Raw genomic sequence first — 18219 nt, forward strand, 5'->3', positions numbered from 1 at the left:
TTTTTTGAATAGGATGGAGCATAGGTCGAGAGCAACAATAAAAAAAAAAAAAAGTGTAATAAGCTATAACACGCAATAATTTTTTAATAAACTTCCTTAATCATTTAAAAAGAACCCGACAGTACAAATTAATTGAAAGACTAAAAATGAACGACATTTTCACCAGAATTATAGTTAGTTTTATAAATGCAAGTTTCAGTTAGTTTATTTCATGGAGCAAACAATATTTTCTTCAATTTTTATTTTCATTCTTTTGTTCATTTTTAACTATAATAACCACACGAAAAACCGTATGATTGCTCCCACTCAATCAGTAAAGAAAATTACAAAATGTCAATTCTGAAATCTGCCGGATATACATGTAATGATATGATAATGACAAACTTGCCAATACATAAATGTTTTGGTTTCTAAATCGCAATCTTATTGTGGTGCCGTTGGTCCGCAAGTGTGCAGCAGCTGTCAGACAAAGCCGGTTCTGTTGCGGGGATTAGTCGGCCCGTAGTTACGCCCAAGCAGCATCGGAATATTAATATTTTCGGAACAGATGACTTTTTGTGTTTGAGGTTGCCTTCTTTTGGAACGTATCACTTTGACTTAAGACACAAATGCGATGGCAGATAAATATTACACTTCCACATCTAAAGCAAGCCGTCAGTCTGTAGGCTTTATGTATGTATATTTTATTTATTTAATACCTTAAATTGATCAGTGCTGTTTGCTTGTTTGTAAAAAAAAAATAATACACGTATTGCATCTTGAAAAGAAGACTTGCATATTAAAGTTTTTAAAAATTACAATTTCATTCTTTTTAAAATCGCTTTCAACAGCACATTTTGTAACTAAATCACTAAGAAATACTCTTCACGTATAGGGATTCACTTCAAATAGATTGCTGCCGTGTTTCAAGTGCAAACAGTCCAAACGGGGTTAGCCATGTTTGTTCACAGTACACAGTCCTCCTTGTGTCAGTCCTCTTAGCCGAACAGAGGCAGGACGCAGGAATGCCCAAGAGTGGGTTGACCGCATACTGCTCGTGCCCTCGTGTGCACAACAGAGACTCAGATTTGTTCCCGGGGCGGGAAGGTGGTGGAGGAGGAGCTTGCCGGGGACAATGGTGCCCACGCATGAGAGCTGTGGGACATACACACGGCAGATATCTTTGAATCCCGGCAGGAATGTGGATCTCCAGCGAGACACCCACCCGCTTAGGCAGCTGAATATCTGACACTGGGGAGGGAGTAAAGAATTTCTTCTTGTTCCTACAGGATGAGAGCACATAAGATGCTTTGGTGTCTTTTATAATTATTTGTGGAACAGTGGATTGCTGCAGGTGTTCCATGATGTGAAATGCCATAGACAGGCGATCCAATAGCATCCATGTGGTTGTGTTAGTGCATCAATAGTTGCAGATGCAAAATAAAACAACACTCACCTGCATATATTCTTTATCCTCTCAGAAAAAGAATCACTGCAGCTTACTCTTTTCTGGGAGTCTTTGTATAAAAATCTTTATTATATATCTTTGTTTTTTTTTATAAAGTTAAATATCATAAAGGACTATTTTCTCATGGAAAAACATTAAAAATAATTTCTGGAATAGATTGATGGCATTCCATTCATTTCGGCGCACCGTTTTGTGGCTTCAAGGAACTATGGTGAAGTAAATTGTTTCATTTAGACAAAATTAGAGCTTTGGGACCCTTTGTGGGGTCAAGTGTGTATTTTCGAGAATCTGCCCGAATTTATGATATTTGCTGAAAAATATTTTTAATATCTATTAAAAAAAAAAAAAGTGAAGCAAAATTGGTATTTCAGTACTGATTTTATGCCGAAATAAAAGTGACAAACGCATTTAGCGAGTAGACTTTATTGGATTTAAAAAAATTACGTGGTGGGCTGGATCTGTGGCCTATAGCGCTGCTACTTTTAGGTTTGAAATTATAGTCTAGTAGAGTTGGCCATCTGCGTTGACATGCGATATTATCACCACATTGAACACATGATAGTATTGTACTGGAGCCCTCTCTGCCCAACGTCCATCGAATCACTGACTTTTGGAGCGTAGCTCGAAAACACCAGTGGCGAAGTCTCCAAGCAGTTAAAGACGTGGACTCTTTATTCATAAAGATGAATAGAAAGTGGCCATTGTGATGGGAGAAGGCATTGTTTCATTCAAGGGAGGAAGCACGGAGATGGTGACATCAGCTACTGGGCATCATTGCCATGCTGTCATCTTGTGCGAGCTCCACAGGCTGGACGGGTTCAGAAGAGGTCATCCAGATAAACATTACCGCAATGCAGAGAGGCGTGTGCACGTTTCTCAAACATGGCCATTCATAATGGCATCATGCCAATATGAAAGTGCGTCCATGAGATAGATAGTTGCAAAGAATGCATATTTTTGCATGGTTTCCCATCTGTCCACAAGGGGGCATCACACTTTGACAGAGTAGACTCAAAACCAGATAGATGACAACCTATATTGCCCCCATTGTCGTATTTAATACATACATGGTGTGTTCATCAGTTATTACATGTTTGAATCATTCCATTGGCTGGGAAGCCCCCCAGCAATGTTCTAATCCAGTACATCAAACATTTTCACATTACCTACGTTTAAAGAAAAAATATCTAAATTGAAAACGTTTTATTAGTGAGGACAAGCAGTTGGGAAAATGAATTAACTGTACAGCTCCTTTTATGATCCATTTGACCATTAAATGCTAAGAATTTGACAGTCACTTACTGCCACCTACTGACTTAATAAGGAATAACAGAGCCTTTGAATCATTTTATTTTGAGTACACTCATCCTTATTAGGGTCACAAGAGAGCTGCAGTGTAGCTCACCCAACAAAATTGGGTAAGCCGCAGGACTGGTCACCAGTCAATGGCAAGATTGAGCCAATGTAAATTAATCAGGATCATTTCATAGAATTATTTGCCCAGTATTTTTTTTTTTATCCTCCAGTTTTTTTTTTGTCCTCAAAGACCAATGGGACGTTCGCAGTTAGTTAATACTGTCCCGTTTAAAAAGCCGAGACTTGAAATAAGAATGGAAGGAAGCACGGAGACTAAGTGAAATAAAATGACTTTATTGTTCAGCCGTGTCACAACCTCGTCTCCAAAAGAAACACAGCAGGACACTCAACTGGTTCGTCAACCTGGCTACCTTTCAATAGCGTCAACCACTTTTCTATCTCACACCCAATGATAGCATACAAAATAGTAACCTACCAGTGAATGTATATAAAACACTTTTCGCTAGATTTATCCCCAACAAATCCCGCAATTTGACCCACATTTGATCTCTTTAGAACATGTGACAGTGACAGTTTATGCTTAAAGAAGCACGTATTAAGAATGTATCATCCTCCATTTTTGATTATAAAAAAAAAAAAAACATACACAATGTTACATTTTAAGTCAGAGTACAACTGATTATTAGTGTTCTACACATTCTGCCATAACCAAAGAAACATTGTATAATATCACTATAACTTAACACTACATGTAATATACGTCTGTTAAAAAAAACAAAAAAAAAAAAGAAAAGATGATTAGCACTGAAGAGAAAATTAAGATGGCTAGTGTGAAGGCAAGCTGGGTCAGTACCATGACAGAGAATGAGTAATATAAAACAAAGAAATAAAAAAATAGAATACAAAAAGTAGAACTGAAAAAGGATAATACAGGCAAGGCTAAAACATGTTACCAACTTTAAGATCCAACTCGTGTGAACTCGAACCAACAGGTAACCTGCCCAGAGACCTCCATCTTGTGATGTCACATCCCACCCGGATTCTTCAAGCCCGCCCCCCACCCCTTTTTTTTTTCAACTTGCTAAAACATTCCCATGGCAGCCATCTTCTTTGTTTTCTGGTGTCAGGCACTTTCCACTAAACCTTGCTCCTTCCCTTCACAACTTTACACAGCCAATCAAAACGCTGCTTCAGACAATACAGGTTACAGGCCAATCACAATGCAGGCTCTATCGGAACACAACTGGAAACAAGAGCACAGGACAACATTTCCGCAGGTTTGCCATGAAAATTAGTTTCAAATCTACAATTGACTCTAAAGACATGTGGAAGAAGTCACTCTCACCAATCCTACAGGTCGGTGTCAAACCAGGCCAGCTGGTTGCTGTCCATCAGGTCCTGGCTATGACCGAGGTCTGGTAGGGGATCGGTGTGGTGGCCCAGGTCGGGCAAAGCGTCGGCATGGTAGTCGGCCCCCTCCATCATGGGGTCCAGCAGGGTGTCTTGACCGTAGCCTGCGGGGTAGGCCCGGTATGCTCCGTCTGCAATTGAAGGAAAGTGGGTTTTATTTACTGTGTTTGTTTCCTGCTTTACTTGACTAGTGGCATATGTGAAGCTCGCCCAAAACTAATACTGTGACTCTCAACAAAATACGAAAGAGAGCGCTCACCATCCTGCCTGTAAGCAAGAGGGTCTCCTTGAGCCCCCATATCCAATCCAAGATCTCCAGTCTGAAAAAGATAGATGAGACCGTGTATGAACCAGCACATTTGTGTCCTCATTTGGTTCAACACTTGAGAAAAACAATGATCCTTCCTTGAGACAGACACTCTTGTATGCACCTCATTCCAGGCCAGGGGCTCAGTTCTGAACAAAGAGCTGGTCAGCTCCACCGAGAGACGTTTCTTGTAGTCCTGGGGCTTGTCTTCGGACATGCGGAACAGGACAGCTGCGGCATAGGTAGCTACGGGAGGAGGAGGAGTTAAGTGACAGAGACACAGGAAGCTTTTTAGCACTCACTGGAGCAAGTTCACTTACCGACACCCTCGTTACGAGAGTGCAGCAGTTCTGTGAGAGGCGCGGTGGCTCCCTCGGCTTCGATGGCCTCTGCGGCCTCCTTGTCCTGAGCCAGCTCGCACAGCACGCCGGCAGCCACGCGCTGGATGTTCTCCACTGGAGAATACAGCAACTGGACAAGAGCACAACCGAGTCACAGTTAGTTGGTGTGCAACCCTTCAGAGTAGCGAGTAGCAATGCTCACGTCTTGATGCTATGTGGTTTTAATTTTGAATTCACCTGGACAAAGAGTGGAATGGTGTTGAGTCCTCTGATGACAATTCTGTTGTGGACGTCCCGTGCCAGGATGTGCAGTGCTCCTGTACAGCCTTCCACTATTTCTTCCATACGCACACCTTCCTGTATGTGAAGTCGCATGGGAGGTTGGGAGAGGAAGGTGACATTTAGCAAACCTTGTAAAAAGTTTGAATACATGCATAAGGGCTGGGCGATTATATTTAAATTTGTCATTCCTTTGTCACAATTTCATTGTCCAAAATTCATCCCAAATATAGCAATTTGGTTGCTATATTTCGCTACTTTTTCCCACCAATCTGTATGTTTTTCAAAAATGCAATTACCGATTTCAATTCCCGCTCAGAGACGGACACGAGTGGAATAATTTTCAAAAGGCAGTCATCAGCCAAAGACGGTGCCCATTTCCAGTATATTGCAAAAGCAGTGCTTTATGGAAATGTAAATTAAGTTAAAAATATCTTGCCCGTTGGACTCTACATAAGAAATGACACGGGCATTTTTTAATAAGCATTTTAAGATGATATCGCCCAGCCCTGGTCAGCAGTAAATAATGATTTTAGCAAGTCTGGTTCCACACCACAAACTGCTGCTGGTTGCCTCCCATGCTGGTGCGCCTCTGTGTGTCCTGGTGAGCTCTGACAAGCAACTGAACCAGGCGTGGAATGGCTCCCTGCTCTCGGAGCGCGCTGTGGTTGGCTGGGCAAAGGGCCAGGTTGCGGATCAAACCAACTGTCGCCTGGTTTGCAAGGGGAAGAATGATTTTTTTTTTAAACATTAATCAGAATTAAAACTGAGGGAGAACTTTAAACTTGGCTGTGAGTTAAAAGGTAGAAGACCTTGATGAGTGGCCAGTGAGACGGGGGGTGCAGAAGTTTGACAACCACGGGCAGGCCGTAATGAAGGCGCACGGCGTTCTGTGCCATCTCCGCATCCTGGTGGCGGGAGGTGAGGTGGCGCAGGGCACAGACGGCTGGCTCTGTGATATCCTCTCGGTCTCCTGCCCTGAGTACTGTCCTCACAAGGGCCTCAATCCCTCCAACCTGATAAGGGATGTCACATTTTGGTAGCATGGGTCATAGGTCAATTTCCTAATCTAAAATGTGCCTTGGCCCAAATGTTGATAAACACTGAATATTAATGAAAGAAATGAAGACATAAAAGGTCTTGTACCTGGCAGACCATGAGTTTGTTACTGTAGTTGTTGCAGGTCAAGTTGGAGAGGATCCCGGCAGCACATGTCACTACGTTGATGTCATCACTTCCCAGCAGCTGGACCAGCGTCCCCAGCAGGCCCTCCATTCCCTCCTACAAGAGGTGAGTCTCATTTTAACATTCCTATTAGTCATTTGGTTGTCATTCGCCATTGCCTGTTATGGACGCAAAGCGTGTTGTACCTGCTTTGTGGCAGCATCTGAAAGGTTTCTCAGAGTCCAGAGGCAGTTCTGGACCAAACGCTGGCTAGGGTCAGTCAGATGGAGTCCCAAAGCCTGCATGCCTCCTTGACACAGAAAAGAATATTAAGGTATTTATTATAAAGCACAATATCTATACAGTAATAACAACCCAGAACTACAAAAGCTAACCAAAACCTAATAAATCAGACAAATTCTGCCTCTGTATTTGGTTCTTTTTGTAATTTTGTCCACCGAAAGACAAACTTACCAGCTTCAACTATTGCAGGTTTGTTGCTAGAACAAACAGAGAGGACCTTGAGCACCCTGCTTGTGGTCCACAACAGTTTCTCGTAAGTGAAGGTCCTCATGATGTTGACCAGGGCTTGGGGACCACCACTGGCCAGAATAATAAGCTACAAAGACAGATGTACATCTAAATGATCCGAAACTACTTTGACATATTATCAAGTACTTTGTGAATGTTACCAAGTCAGCATTTTGAGATTAAGACCTAACTCATCAAATCCAGATGGAAAAAAAATATTGTATTGACCTTGCTTTCCTGGTTGCCATAAGCAAGTATCTGCAGGCAGTCTGTTGTGATGGCGAGGAACTTGACGTTGGTGTTGGACAACAGAGCCACCATCTTTTGCAGCCCTCCGGCCAGGCGGACGGCCATCTTGGCTCCTTCCTGGTGCAACAGGAGGTTGTGGAGCGTGGTGATAGCGTAGAACAACACACTATCCACTGGTGAGCTGAAAGACGTTCCAGACTATTACAAAACAGTATGCACAAGAATGAGTGTTTTTTTTAAATGTGCAGGTGACTGGAAGGAATGTTAGCAAGCAAACTGCTGAATTTAGTGATATTTAATAAGCACAGCTAGAGAGCCTGTGTATGTCTGGAGCACCCGGCACACGGAATGCCCTCTGGTGCTAACTGCATTTCCATTTAGATTAGTGGAGCCCATTTTTGAGCCTATATGACCAATGAACTGTACCAGATGGTCCTCCTTCCTGGTGGTGTGGATTGTAATTGTCTATAACGCAAAGCCAAGTTTAGCCTCAGAAAATAGGTCCAGGAGCAAGATGGCTCTGCGTGACGCCATTATTTGTTACTGACCCCAACATCTTGACAAGGGCAGGGATCCCTCCGGACTTGAAGATGGCAAGCAGCCCCTCTCGGTGGTGTGAAAGGTTATGCAAGGTTCCAGCGGAGCAGCGAGCAGTTTCCACATCGCCGGTATTCTGCATCGCTCGAACAACCGCAGAAACCATCTGCGGCGAGCGCATCAGCGCGTGGCGAGAGGCCTCCTTCTTTGACAACTGATGCACCATCACCGCTGCCTTGTTCACCACAACCTGGAAGAAAGGTAACCGGTCAGTGATATAGTAGGCTTCTTGTTGTTGCATATCTAGTGTGCTTCTGCTCACCTGGTCCTCATCGTTGAGCAGTTTGGTAAGCTCGGGGATGGCCCGGGTGGCCAGCTCGGCATCATCTTGGTAATTAATGAGGTTGACCACAGCATGCTTCAGCATCTGAGAGGGCTCGGCCAGGCGCTGCACCGCAGTGGGATGAGCGGCATCAAGCTGGGTCGGCGGAATCTGGATGCCTTCCTCCAAGGTTTCAGGGAACATGGCCGCACGCACCCTCTGTGCACGAGTCATGGCGTAGCCTTCGATGTCTGCGGTAGGAAAACATGATTACGACAAAATGTCATCTCGCTTGGGTTGAGGTTTGTGCTAAATGTTGCATGGTAACGTGTACCTGTTGTCTCAGGAGTGAAAGGTTGGTTGAACTCCCAGTCGTACAAAGTCGGATCATCCTCCTCAACATCGGGGTTTCCTTTGCCACTCAAAGATGGTGCTGTGGTGGTGACTCCAGACTGAATGCCAGAGTCCAGGTAAGACTGCTGCTGCCACTGGCTCACAGCAGCCTTACTGTCTCCCATCGCCATGTCCAACTCCATCAAATCAGCTAAAGAGAATAAGACCAATTCTTATTGCTGCCGTGGACAAGCTGCAAATCAAGCTTTAAAATTATTGTTTGTCATTAACATGAGACAAAAGTAGAAGTCTTGTCTGCATGTTTCATTTCCTAAAAACAGGGCAACTATTAAGCATTTCTAAAAAAGAAAACATTAAAGCTCTTACTGGTAATTTTAAATACAGTTAAAATCTGTTACATGCGTTACACCCTTGGCGATGATACATTTTTGTGGCATCACCAAAGTCCCCTGAGGGGAACCATAACTATGATGTTGCACACAATGAAAACAAGTTTGCCGCCCTCAGGGCTCAACAGTGCGCCGATAATGCAGGCCTGTACTCTACAATGCTACAATGTAGCAACCTGGTGGATCCTGCCAGTCACAAATCTATCTAATCTTAAAGATTAAGACATGCAAGTCTAAATTAAGTCAGACATGTACAACGAGACTGCGAATGCAAAATGCATTGTTACAGGTTACATTTAGGTGAATTGTCCGGAAAGACTTATTAAAAACAAATAATTGGATGTTAGACTGTCAGCAATGACAAGTTGTTATTCCAAAAAGTGTTTATTAAGTGACATGTCTTGTTCGAGAAAAGTAGGTATTTTGTATCAGCAAGTAAAAATGTGGTATCGGCTCATCCCTAAAAAGTACATGGACAATCTGTCTGTTTTTCAAAACTTACACTGGGTAGCCATTGTTCTCGCCTGCCCTCGGCCTGCACAGCAGCTAGGTCTGTGTAAGGGAAAAAAGTGGGGAAAAAGAACAGTCACATAGAGGAAATAATGAAGAAAAAAACATTCCTTCAACACTACGTCCTACTCGGTTAAATTGCACCCGATCGCGGCGTTTCTGGTTGTTAAGCCAGTGCTCTTTGCACCAATTTACCTGCGCCAGGTCTCCCCCACTTCAAACGCCTGTTTTGCTCGCTAAAGTAACTGAGGGGGGGGGGGATGCCGAGTCTCCACCTCCAGCCGCGAAAGCAAAGCGGTGGGTATTTCCAGGCCCGAACTAGCACAATTCACCATTGAGCACTTCAAAGGCATATTTCTCCCCCTCCCCCGTACCACGGCCAAGTTCCGACCTAGCAGCCTGCCTGCCTTGGGTTTCCGATGAGAACCTACCTCCTCCGCCCCGCTTTTGCTACCATGACGCATCCTCTCGTGTCGGGGGGAGGGGGCAACTCCACACGTAACAGGCTACCTAAACAAACCTCATCAACGTTCACCGGACATTTAAACGTGCGAACATTTTTTTGATTGCCATTAAAGACGTTACGATTAATCCTGGTTAGCTCCCACTGCTTACCTCGATCGTGCTAACCGCTAGTAGGAGAACTAGCAAACGTAAACAAACACAACTGGACGCCTCAGTGTCAAATGTTAAAAGCGATCACTTGTTGTAACGCGAATACAGGCTGTCATTACTGTAAATTTTGTCTCTGATTGCAAAAGTGATGTTTAAACAGGGGGTTATTGCCAGTTTTCTTATCTAAGCTAACCAGGACGTCTGAAAAGTAGATCCGGGCGCCACCATACTAAACCTGCCGTGCTGCCAGCCAAAAATCAGAAAACCTCACCGGAGCCCCCTCCCTCGCCATAGCTTCTTTTCTCCCAGAAACGTCAAAGTGACACGGTGTAAATACCTTATATGCCAGTTATACTAAACGAGATATCCGTACCAGAATCCAGTGGCACCTCCGTTGTTCCTGTTCAGGGTGAAAATTTTCCTTTAGCTTGGGTGAAATTTTGAAGGGCTGCTAAGTCCGAACCACACCCGCTCTTCCTCCGCTGAAGATATTGCTTCCGCTTGCACGATCGAGCAACAAGATGGCGAGAGAGGAAAATTTCGGTATTCTGCCGCAATCGGGAAAATAGGGCGCCTTTAAAGTTGACTTAAATACATAATCCAATTATGTGATGCTTTCGCTATTGATGTTTTTTTTCTTTTATTTCAAAGGCGTAGTCTTTGACAAAAGAAAGACGTGGTTGCTGAGGCGGTTGAAAAGGGCGGGGTATACTCATTAGAATGGAATGTGACTCATTATAGACTTAATTATGAAGTTCATGTCATTTATAGGACAGTGTTTGAACTTGGTTGTCTGTATCATCAACAGTGCTACAAATTACAAGTGGAAGATTATAAAGTTTTTTTTGATTCAAGAAAAAAGCTTGTGCGACTTGTCAGTCACTCAACATAAGAGAAAACTGATTACAGCCAGCCACAAGAGTGCTACATCATATATTCGTCTTAATTTAGTTTAAACTAAAATGGCAAATCTTTTTTTGGGAGGGAATTGCGGTATGTAATTGTTTGAAAGAAAATCATGTCGTTTTTCTCCTTTACACTCAAATGAATAGCTGCAAAGCATTAATCTATAACACGAAAAGACATCCATTGAATGACTCCGAATAAATACCTTTATTTGACTGCTTAACAGATCTGATTATACAAACGCCAACACAGAGCTCTGAAATTACAGGACCAATCAGCAAGACGATGGCTGTACATTCTCGATGCGACCCTACCATGGTTTGACACCCCCTGGCCGCCCACCACCCTGCCTCTGGAGCCACTGGTGCGTCATTCTGTACAAGTAAAGCTCACCCGCCATTTGCAGTTTCTGTTTAAGAATCATGAAGGAAGTTCGGTCAAATGTCAAAAATGTGCGCCATGCTAGACCGAAGTCTTAATTTTTTTTTTTGTCCATGTTTAGTTTGTGGTGTAGTCGGTGTATTTCAATTAGTGTAGTGTAGAGCATAGTTGTTTTTTTCCCCTTCTTTTTGGTTTGTAAATGGAACTCCGACATACAAATAGGTTGCACATATGTCCTTCATTTTCTGGTTCACTCTCATATACATACATTCACACGCACACAGGTATGTTTATCCCTTCTTGAAAAAACAAAAATACCCACTAAAAAGTTTCAGGCAATGTAAGTCACTGGCCAAACAACCCTATTATCTAAGTGCAGTTTCTATCATTAAAAAAAAAAAAAAAAAAAAAACACTAATTGAACCGTCTCAATTAATGGATGGAATAACACCTTCACTATCAGTCGTGCTATGATTATTTTCAAAACATCATTCCAGCCTACATCCCCCATGTTGGTCCCCCATACCCATGTAGCAATTCTTGCATTTACAGTGACACATTCTCCCCCAGTGTAACAGCCAGGTAACAAGGGTAGGTGGAGTTGGAAAGGTGCGGGTCGGTTTTGGAAGAGGGTATGGGAAGAGACAAGTCTTCATGTGGAGGGTGAAAGGTAACAGGTAAAAAAAAAAAATTAAAAAAGCAAACTAGGTGTCCACTTTTTCTTTTTCCCTACTTCCCTTTTTTTTCCCCCCTTGTATATCCGTATGTCAGAGGAGAGGGAGGGAGGGTAAAAGACGCAGGGTGGCTGAGGTGGAGGAGAGAAGTAGAGCAGGGTGATTGAAGTGTGATGGTCTTCATGTGTCTTGGCCGTCGGTGGCAGGGGTCTCGTTGGCATTAGGCAAGTCCAAGTCCGTCTCCCGGTTGGATATGCGGTCTAGCTCCGCCTGTACATCGCTCAGGCCCAGTTTGGAGCCTGCAGTGAAACACAAGTCATTAAGATTTGCCATGGAGAAGAAGAGTCACCTCTTCGTTCTAAGAAGCATGCAGAATCACATTATCAGCCAGTGCAATAATTAATAAAACATCCAAGTCATTGAGCTGCAGGGGGGGAACATTTACACATGTTTAAATTAGGGCTGGCTGCAATATGCAACTGCAATACTCAGAAAATCACGTTAGGCATCATATAATGACGACGGTTGTTAAATGCTTTACCTGTTCTGTGAATTGGTGCTTGAAATGATAATTACTGTGTACTATTAATTGCAGAATTGCTCTGCAGTCGAACAAAATAACAAGACGCCAATATTGCCTCCGACCACTCGAATTAAATTCTACAGTGTGTACGTGACTCTCGAGTACTTTCATGTCACCATTTCAACAAGACTACAATTTTAAAGTATGTTATGGTACAGTTATTACAGTATAAATATTTTAAAGTCCGTGTTGGCCAGCCATAATTGGAATCATGTGTGTGGCGCGAGTAAATAAACAACAAATGCAATGCAACATGCCTTAAAGCATTAAAATACGTTGCTTACATTTCAGAGCTAACCTCTTTTTATACAATATGCTTAAGCTCTAAATTGTTAGTTTATGCAAGTTCTGGCTGCAATACCGCTCACAAAATGGGTGCAGCTGTGGTTGGATCCTTCATGCTTGGGTGTGATAAAAGGTTCAGCAAGGAGACGGGATTATCCGAAAATAAGAACAACATAGATACACGAGCAACAATAATGGGAGAATGTCTTGCTCACACACACCTTATCGGGGCCAACATCCTCTGACTGGGGCACGCACACACACACACACACACACGTTGTGAGTAATGTTAACAGTGAGATTGGACAGAAAAGACGAGGAATGTTGTTAAAAAAAATGACGGGAGACTTTTCACGGTTTTACTGTGTGACAGATACAAGGAGAACACATGTGTGATGATGTTGCAAACTGTTAGATATTGGAGGAGAGGAGTGAAAAGTCAAATCAAAAAGAGGCAGGGCTGAGTAATGACTGAGGATTGTGGAAGGACTGGATGCTCACTTTTTTTGATCACTTAAGCCAAAGGTCACCGAAACCACAAACCACAGGTGTGTGGATGTTCGCACCTGATTTGCGTACTGTCCCTGGAGTGTTGTTTCCACCTCCGGCTGTTCCAGCACCTCCTGTACCTGCTTTCTTCGTCAGTAGACTGTTAAAGAAGTTGGTCAAGACCCCCTCGCTGGTTTGACCTGCAGAAACCAGAGATTAGCTCCAGAAAAAATAAATAAAATTTCTCATACTGGTGGCACATTGGTCTACCTGACTGTGGCATCGCGTTGGCGACGTTGGCGGCTGCAGAACGGTTGCTCGTGCGCGGCGAACCGGTGGGTGCTCTGGTTGTTGTGTCCTATGAATATAATTAGTCATGGACTTATTGTGGGTCAGATAAGGGAAGGAAAAAATTTAAAAGCATTCTTACCACTGGTCGCCCTACTGTAACAGCAGGTTGTTTGGCGAGCAGAGACTATAAAACGGATATTGTTAATGTTAGTACATTTTTCTTTATCAACAACAAAAATAACATTTACAATTTAAATGTTTGCTTACTTGCAATTTTACCAAAAATACTTGGTCATCTTCTGCCTGAATCTCCTTTTCATGGACAATCTGATGGGATGTTAAAAAAAACTGTTACTTTCTTTAAAAAAACAAAAATGGAAGAAAAAAAAAAATCACTGTTGAGCAGCCTAATTAGAAAAAAAGTCATCACGAAGCATGTGACATAAATGATAAATTCATGACTTATATAAGTACACAACAAAAATAGAACGTCATTAAAAAGTTCAATATATTTTGTCATTCATTTCAAGTGAAACCCGTGTATTATAGATTTATTACACAGAGTGAAATATATCACCCTGTTATTTCTTGCAGGTTGACAATTATGGATTACAGATAATAAACACCCAGAATTCAGTGTCCCATAAAATTAGAATATGATGAAAAAATGCAATATTGCAAAGTAATGTTGTAGCATCCTAATCAGCTAATTAAAACATTTGCAAAGACTCGCTCCCTGTCTGGGTCGATAAGATACACAATCATGGGGAAAACGGCTGACTTGACAAATGTCCAAAAGATAGTCATTGACACCCTCCACAAGGTCAGGAAGCCAAACAAGGTCGTTTATTTGTTCTATACATTTTATTTCTATTTAGCTGACGTCACTACCTTTCTGACTGGTGGTTTGACGATGACATCCTCAAACCCGTCATCTGTCTTTATTGTCTGGAAATTCTCGTGAAGTATTGCAATCTTCTTTTCATTGTCCCAACCTGAAGGACTGACATGAGAGAGGGAGGGTTGAAAACATTTACGTTATTTCTTGACCGTTAAATTAAACCCATTACAAAGATATCAAGTAAAGGTGGATATGGATTGCATAAGAGTACAAAAACGTACATGAAGACTGCATCTCGTTCCACCACTTGTGCAGGGCAGTGAAACGGAAAGCCGTAAAGTCTGTGGACCAAATATTTATATAGCACATCGAGGTTCTTCATCTCCTTCACGGATGTGTAAATAAGAGATGCTCCATCTGGCAACTCTGTCAAGGTCATTTTTGTCCAAATTAAAATTTAAAGAATAACCAGGGGGGGGGGGGAAGCAATAGTATTGTCATGCAGGATACACTGTAGACAGAATTGTCTGATGTGGGACTGGATGAAGTCCAGGTGTTCGTCTCTGTAGTCATGCTCCTTCTCCAAAGTGCTGATGGCATCACACTGCGAGGACAGACAGGTCGGTGTCAGATGGAGGGCAATGCGTGAAAACAATCTACACGCTGGTGTAATTCTGAAATAAATAAACGGCATGTAGAGCCGCTTAGTGAGTGCAGGCACCTTCGTGCATACCACTACCATTGGTATGCCCAGGTTGTGCGTAAGTGTGTTGTCTCCTAATGGCAGCAGCACGCTCTCCTCCTCATCGGCTCTCCTCTGCGAGGTGACATCGTCCCCACTACCGGGCTCGGTGTATTCCTGAAACTGTTTTACAACTACACACAAACAACCACATAGTTATGGTCATATTTTCCCAATATTTCACAGCCTGTCAGATTATTTCTTGCCAGTCTGTACACTCGCAGAATGTCAATTCATCAAAGACAAAACAGACTGCTGGCAGTGTGACTCACGTCTGTGCTCGAGCTCCCGCAGTGTTTCTGGAGGGACCCGTAGTTTGTCGACGTGTTCCCTCGCGACCGCGGCCCACTTCTGGAGCGAGTCCAGCGCGTTCCACGGCCGCGACATGTCAACCGCTATCAGCAGTAACGTGTTGCTTATCGCATCGACCGGTACAGCGACTCCTTGTAGACCCTTGTGGTACAAGTCTCCGTCTAACACCCATGCGTTACACCTCGTGTGGTCTAAACACAAATACCAACATTCGAGGATTAAAAAGATTCCAAACACATTGCATTTTGAGATATTAAAATTAAATTGCAAAAAGAGTGAGATACCATCAATGTCGTCGTCATGGACACTGATGTAGAGGTATTCGAGACCTCGCCCTTTCATGTACTCGTCAACTCCTTGTAACTTTGCAACCAGGGTGGTTTTCCCCGAGCCAACTTCCCCTAAACACACAAGTGCGCACTTTCAATTAGGCGCATCGCACTAATCATACATACACAGCGTGGGTGAAAAACAAAATAGGCATGAGAAATTGTCCAACTTTTAATGGTATCACTTAGGTCATTAAAAGAAATTATTAGGAATCTTTTGTTGCCAGTCACTTGGTTTGTTGTTGTTGACACCACTGGGGCTTATGTGATTTCATTTTTCCTTACGTCTCACCCAACCTGTTTATTTTTCAAATCCTTCTCTATGTAAAAATTCAGTAGAGTATTGCATATGTCTGTTTTTGTCCCAGTTAGCGATGAATGTCAATTATGTATTTATCGAACATTTGTTAACATAATGATTGAAGCTTCTCGGTTTAAATTCAGATGCATTTAAATGCAGCTTAATGCATGCAAATTTGAAAGCCAATTTTATTGTTTGTGATGACAAGGCTGCGTCAATTCCTCCACTGTGCTATATCCACTCATACCGACAGAGGGACTCCATGCAGCACTGATGTTTTGATTGAGACTAAACTTGACTACCAAGAGCCCGTCTGCCACGCTGCACATCAATCAACTCGCTGATTATCCAAGGCAACGGATTAGCCCTGCACGCGCACATAGCTGCAACAATAGAGCGGTTGTGTTCATTTTCAAGGTTCACATCCTCTGCTCAGCATCACATCTCGTAGCCACTAGCATGCTACAATGACTTGCAGTGTGCTGCAAGACTGTAGTCCACCTTTAGGAAATGCACCTGTCTCTGTGTGCAAACCTGAACAGATTGCGATCGTCACCTCAGAGAAAGCTAATGTTGATTCCCGATTAATGATTCATCAGTATCCGTATGCATTCTCATTTGATTGCACATATACTGTACCCACCCACAACAAGGACATTTTTCCCGGATGGTAATTTTGATTTTGAATGGGTGGACACTTCGCTCAGGATGGTCGACCTGTAGACACAAGAAGCCGATTATTCCACGACGATTCATGATTTATTCATCACATTGAACGACAGGCTAAGTAAGGTTAGCTCGTTCTACTGTCACCAGCCTCCTGTCTGGTACTGATGCTAGCTAGCCTTGTTAGCAGACGGCTAGCTGTCAAATCAACTCCCTTGCCGGAAGAAATTAGCATCAGCGTCCAGAGGCACCCCTCCTATCGATGACCTACATTTCAAAGAAGTCTCACGCGTACCATAAATTCTGCCCGTCATCCTCCTCCGGGTTCTCCAGTGTGGTTTTGGATCCAGTTAAGGTGGAGGATAATGATGCACTCCTCCCAGTAGTCGCCATCTTCGCAGCGTTGTCAACGGAGGAAAGTGCCCGGATGTACCATTAGCTTAGCTTTAGCCTGGTGCACCGACTGCACGGTGCGGCCGGGGCGTGGTCGCACACGCACAAAGATGGGGGGGCTCACTCACTTCGAGATACGCTTTGACCTCACTCTAAGCGTGACAAATCTGACCCAACACACACACTCGCATTCTGCAACAGAAGTGCCCACAAATGCACGTGTTTGTGCGTGCTTGATGGGGATCTATTGTGTGGGCTGGTGTCCATGTGGCAACATATAAAGCTTAAAACCCAAATCGTTTGATGATGCAAAGACCATTACACATCATAAGCTACTTCGAAACCGTTTATGATGTTTAGACGGCATTGTGAATATTAGGCCAAAAAAAAAAAAACGTGCACACACTACAAAAGTATGCCAACTTGCAATATACGAATTCAATTGCAAAATCTAATCTGGGCTTTGTGGACAAGCCTCTTTACAATTTAATAAAAATTATTTCAAGCAATTGAGATATGTGGACCTGATTTATGATAAGGCCAGCTATTCACTATCAGAAGCACTGACCTAACATAAATGCCGAAAATAGTTTCAATGATAATTTATTCACAATAGTCCAATAAGTATGTTGCCGTTGGATTTATTTTTATTTATTTTTTTAGTGGGTTTCAGGGCATGAGATTTTACCCTCTTTGTTGCCATGCATGTCAATCTAATCTTCTCAGGGCCTTCACACTCACTGCTGTCTAGAAATGGAACATTTTCAAATTCTCCATCATATCAGCATTTTACATCCTCTTATTGGTTGGTCAGAGCAAGTAAATATTCATTTCCTGTCACTTCAAAATGATGAGCAAATAATTTTAAATATACACCGTTCACTGATGATATAGCTTTCAGTTAAATAAACTCTTAATGGTCACTCCTCTAGAAAAAGCGTAATGCACATCATGATTAAGTATTTGGGCGGCTCAAACATTAATCTCGGCATATTAAATGAGTTTCATACCAGAAAGCAAGTATGACTTACAAAATGATTTAGTGACCAAAAAGAGTTTCTATGAAACTATACCATCCACATTTAAGAGCGCTATATGTAATAAGTTTTGATTCATCCCCAGAAAAGTCATCTTGCTGCTGCATGGTCTTTTTCTATGGACCACCAACTGGTCTCAGGTGTGCGGTCATCCTTTATTATAAAACTGCTGAAGCGCATCCGAGCCAATCAAATTGGAGAACCGGGCAATAAGCAA

The 18219-nt window shown here is 42.8% G+C and overlaps 2 protein-coding genes across 5 annotated transcripts; both read right to left on the bottom strand.

Moving 5' to 3' along the window:
* Positions 1-3081: 3081 nt before the first annotated feature.
* LOC148321344 (catenin beta-1-like) lies at positions 3082-10287 on the bottom strand. 3 transcript variants are annotated; one of them, XM_088318679.1, is made up of 17 exons: positions 10146-10287; positions 9150-9199; positions 8239-8448; positions 7905-8155; positions 7594-7832; positions 7025-7226; positions 6740-6884; positions 6472-6575; positions 6248-6382; positions 5914-6117; positions 5655-5813; positions 5060-5179; positions 4802-4952; positions 4606-4727; positions 4434-4494; positions 4110-4305; positions 3082-4007 (listed from the first exon to the last, which is right to left on the bottom strand). In XM_088318679.1, exons 2-16 carry the CDS (start codon positions 9160-9162, stop codon positions 4115-4117), a joined length of 2307 nt encoding a protein of 768 aa, XP_088174805.1. In that variant the 5' UTR covers positions 9163-9199; positions 10146-10287; the 3' UTR covers positions 3082-4007; positions 4110-4114. The 3 variants fall into 3 exon arrangements, with proteins under 3 accessions (XP_088174805.1, XP_088174808.1, XP_088174806.1); XM_088318682.1 differs by lacking the exon at positions 10146-10287 and adding an exon at positions 9773-10006; XM_088318680.1 differs by lacking the exon at positions 10146-10287 and adding an exon at positions 9353-9583.
* A 579-nt stretch (positions 10288-10866) lies between these two features.
* dync1li1 (dynein, cytoplasmic 1, light intermediate chain 1) lies at positions 10867-17018 on the bottom strand. 2 transcript variants are annotated; one of them, XM_088318446.1, is made up of 13 exons: positions 16868-17018; positions 16550-16623; positions 15561-15677; positions 15237-15467; positions 14944-15098; positions 14733-14826; positions 14504-14639; positions 14273-14384; positions 13649-13708; positions 13521-13565; positions 13361-13448; positions 13168-13290; positions 10867-12032 (listed from the first exon to the last, which is right to left on the bottom strand). In XM_088318446.1, the coding sequence occupies exons 1-13, from the start codon at positions 16963-16965 to the stop codon at positions 11914-11916; spliced, it is 1452 nt and encodes a 483-aa protein (XP_088174572.1). In that variant the 5' UTR covers positions 16966-17018; the 3' UTR covers positions 10867-11913. The 2 variants fall into 2 exon arrangements, with proteins under 2 accessions (XP_088174572.1, XP_088174573.1); XM_088318447.1 differs by lacking the exon at positions 16550-16623 and having other exon boundaries at positions 16868-16982.
* Between the last annotated feature and the right edge of the window lie 1201 nt (positions 17019-18219).

The sequence above is a fragment of the Idiotropiscis lumnitzeri genome, chromosome 16 (assembly GCF_059441095.1).
Source record: "Idiotropiscis lumnitzeri isolate Australia: NSW breed Sydney's pygmy pipehorse chromosome 16, RoL_Ilum_1.0, whole genome shotgun sequence".
Lineage (NCBI taxonomy): Eukaryota > Metazoa > Chordata > Actinopteri > Syngnathiformes > Syngnathidae > Idiotropiscis > Idiotropiscis lumnitzeri.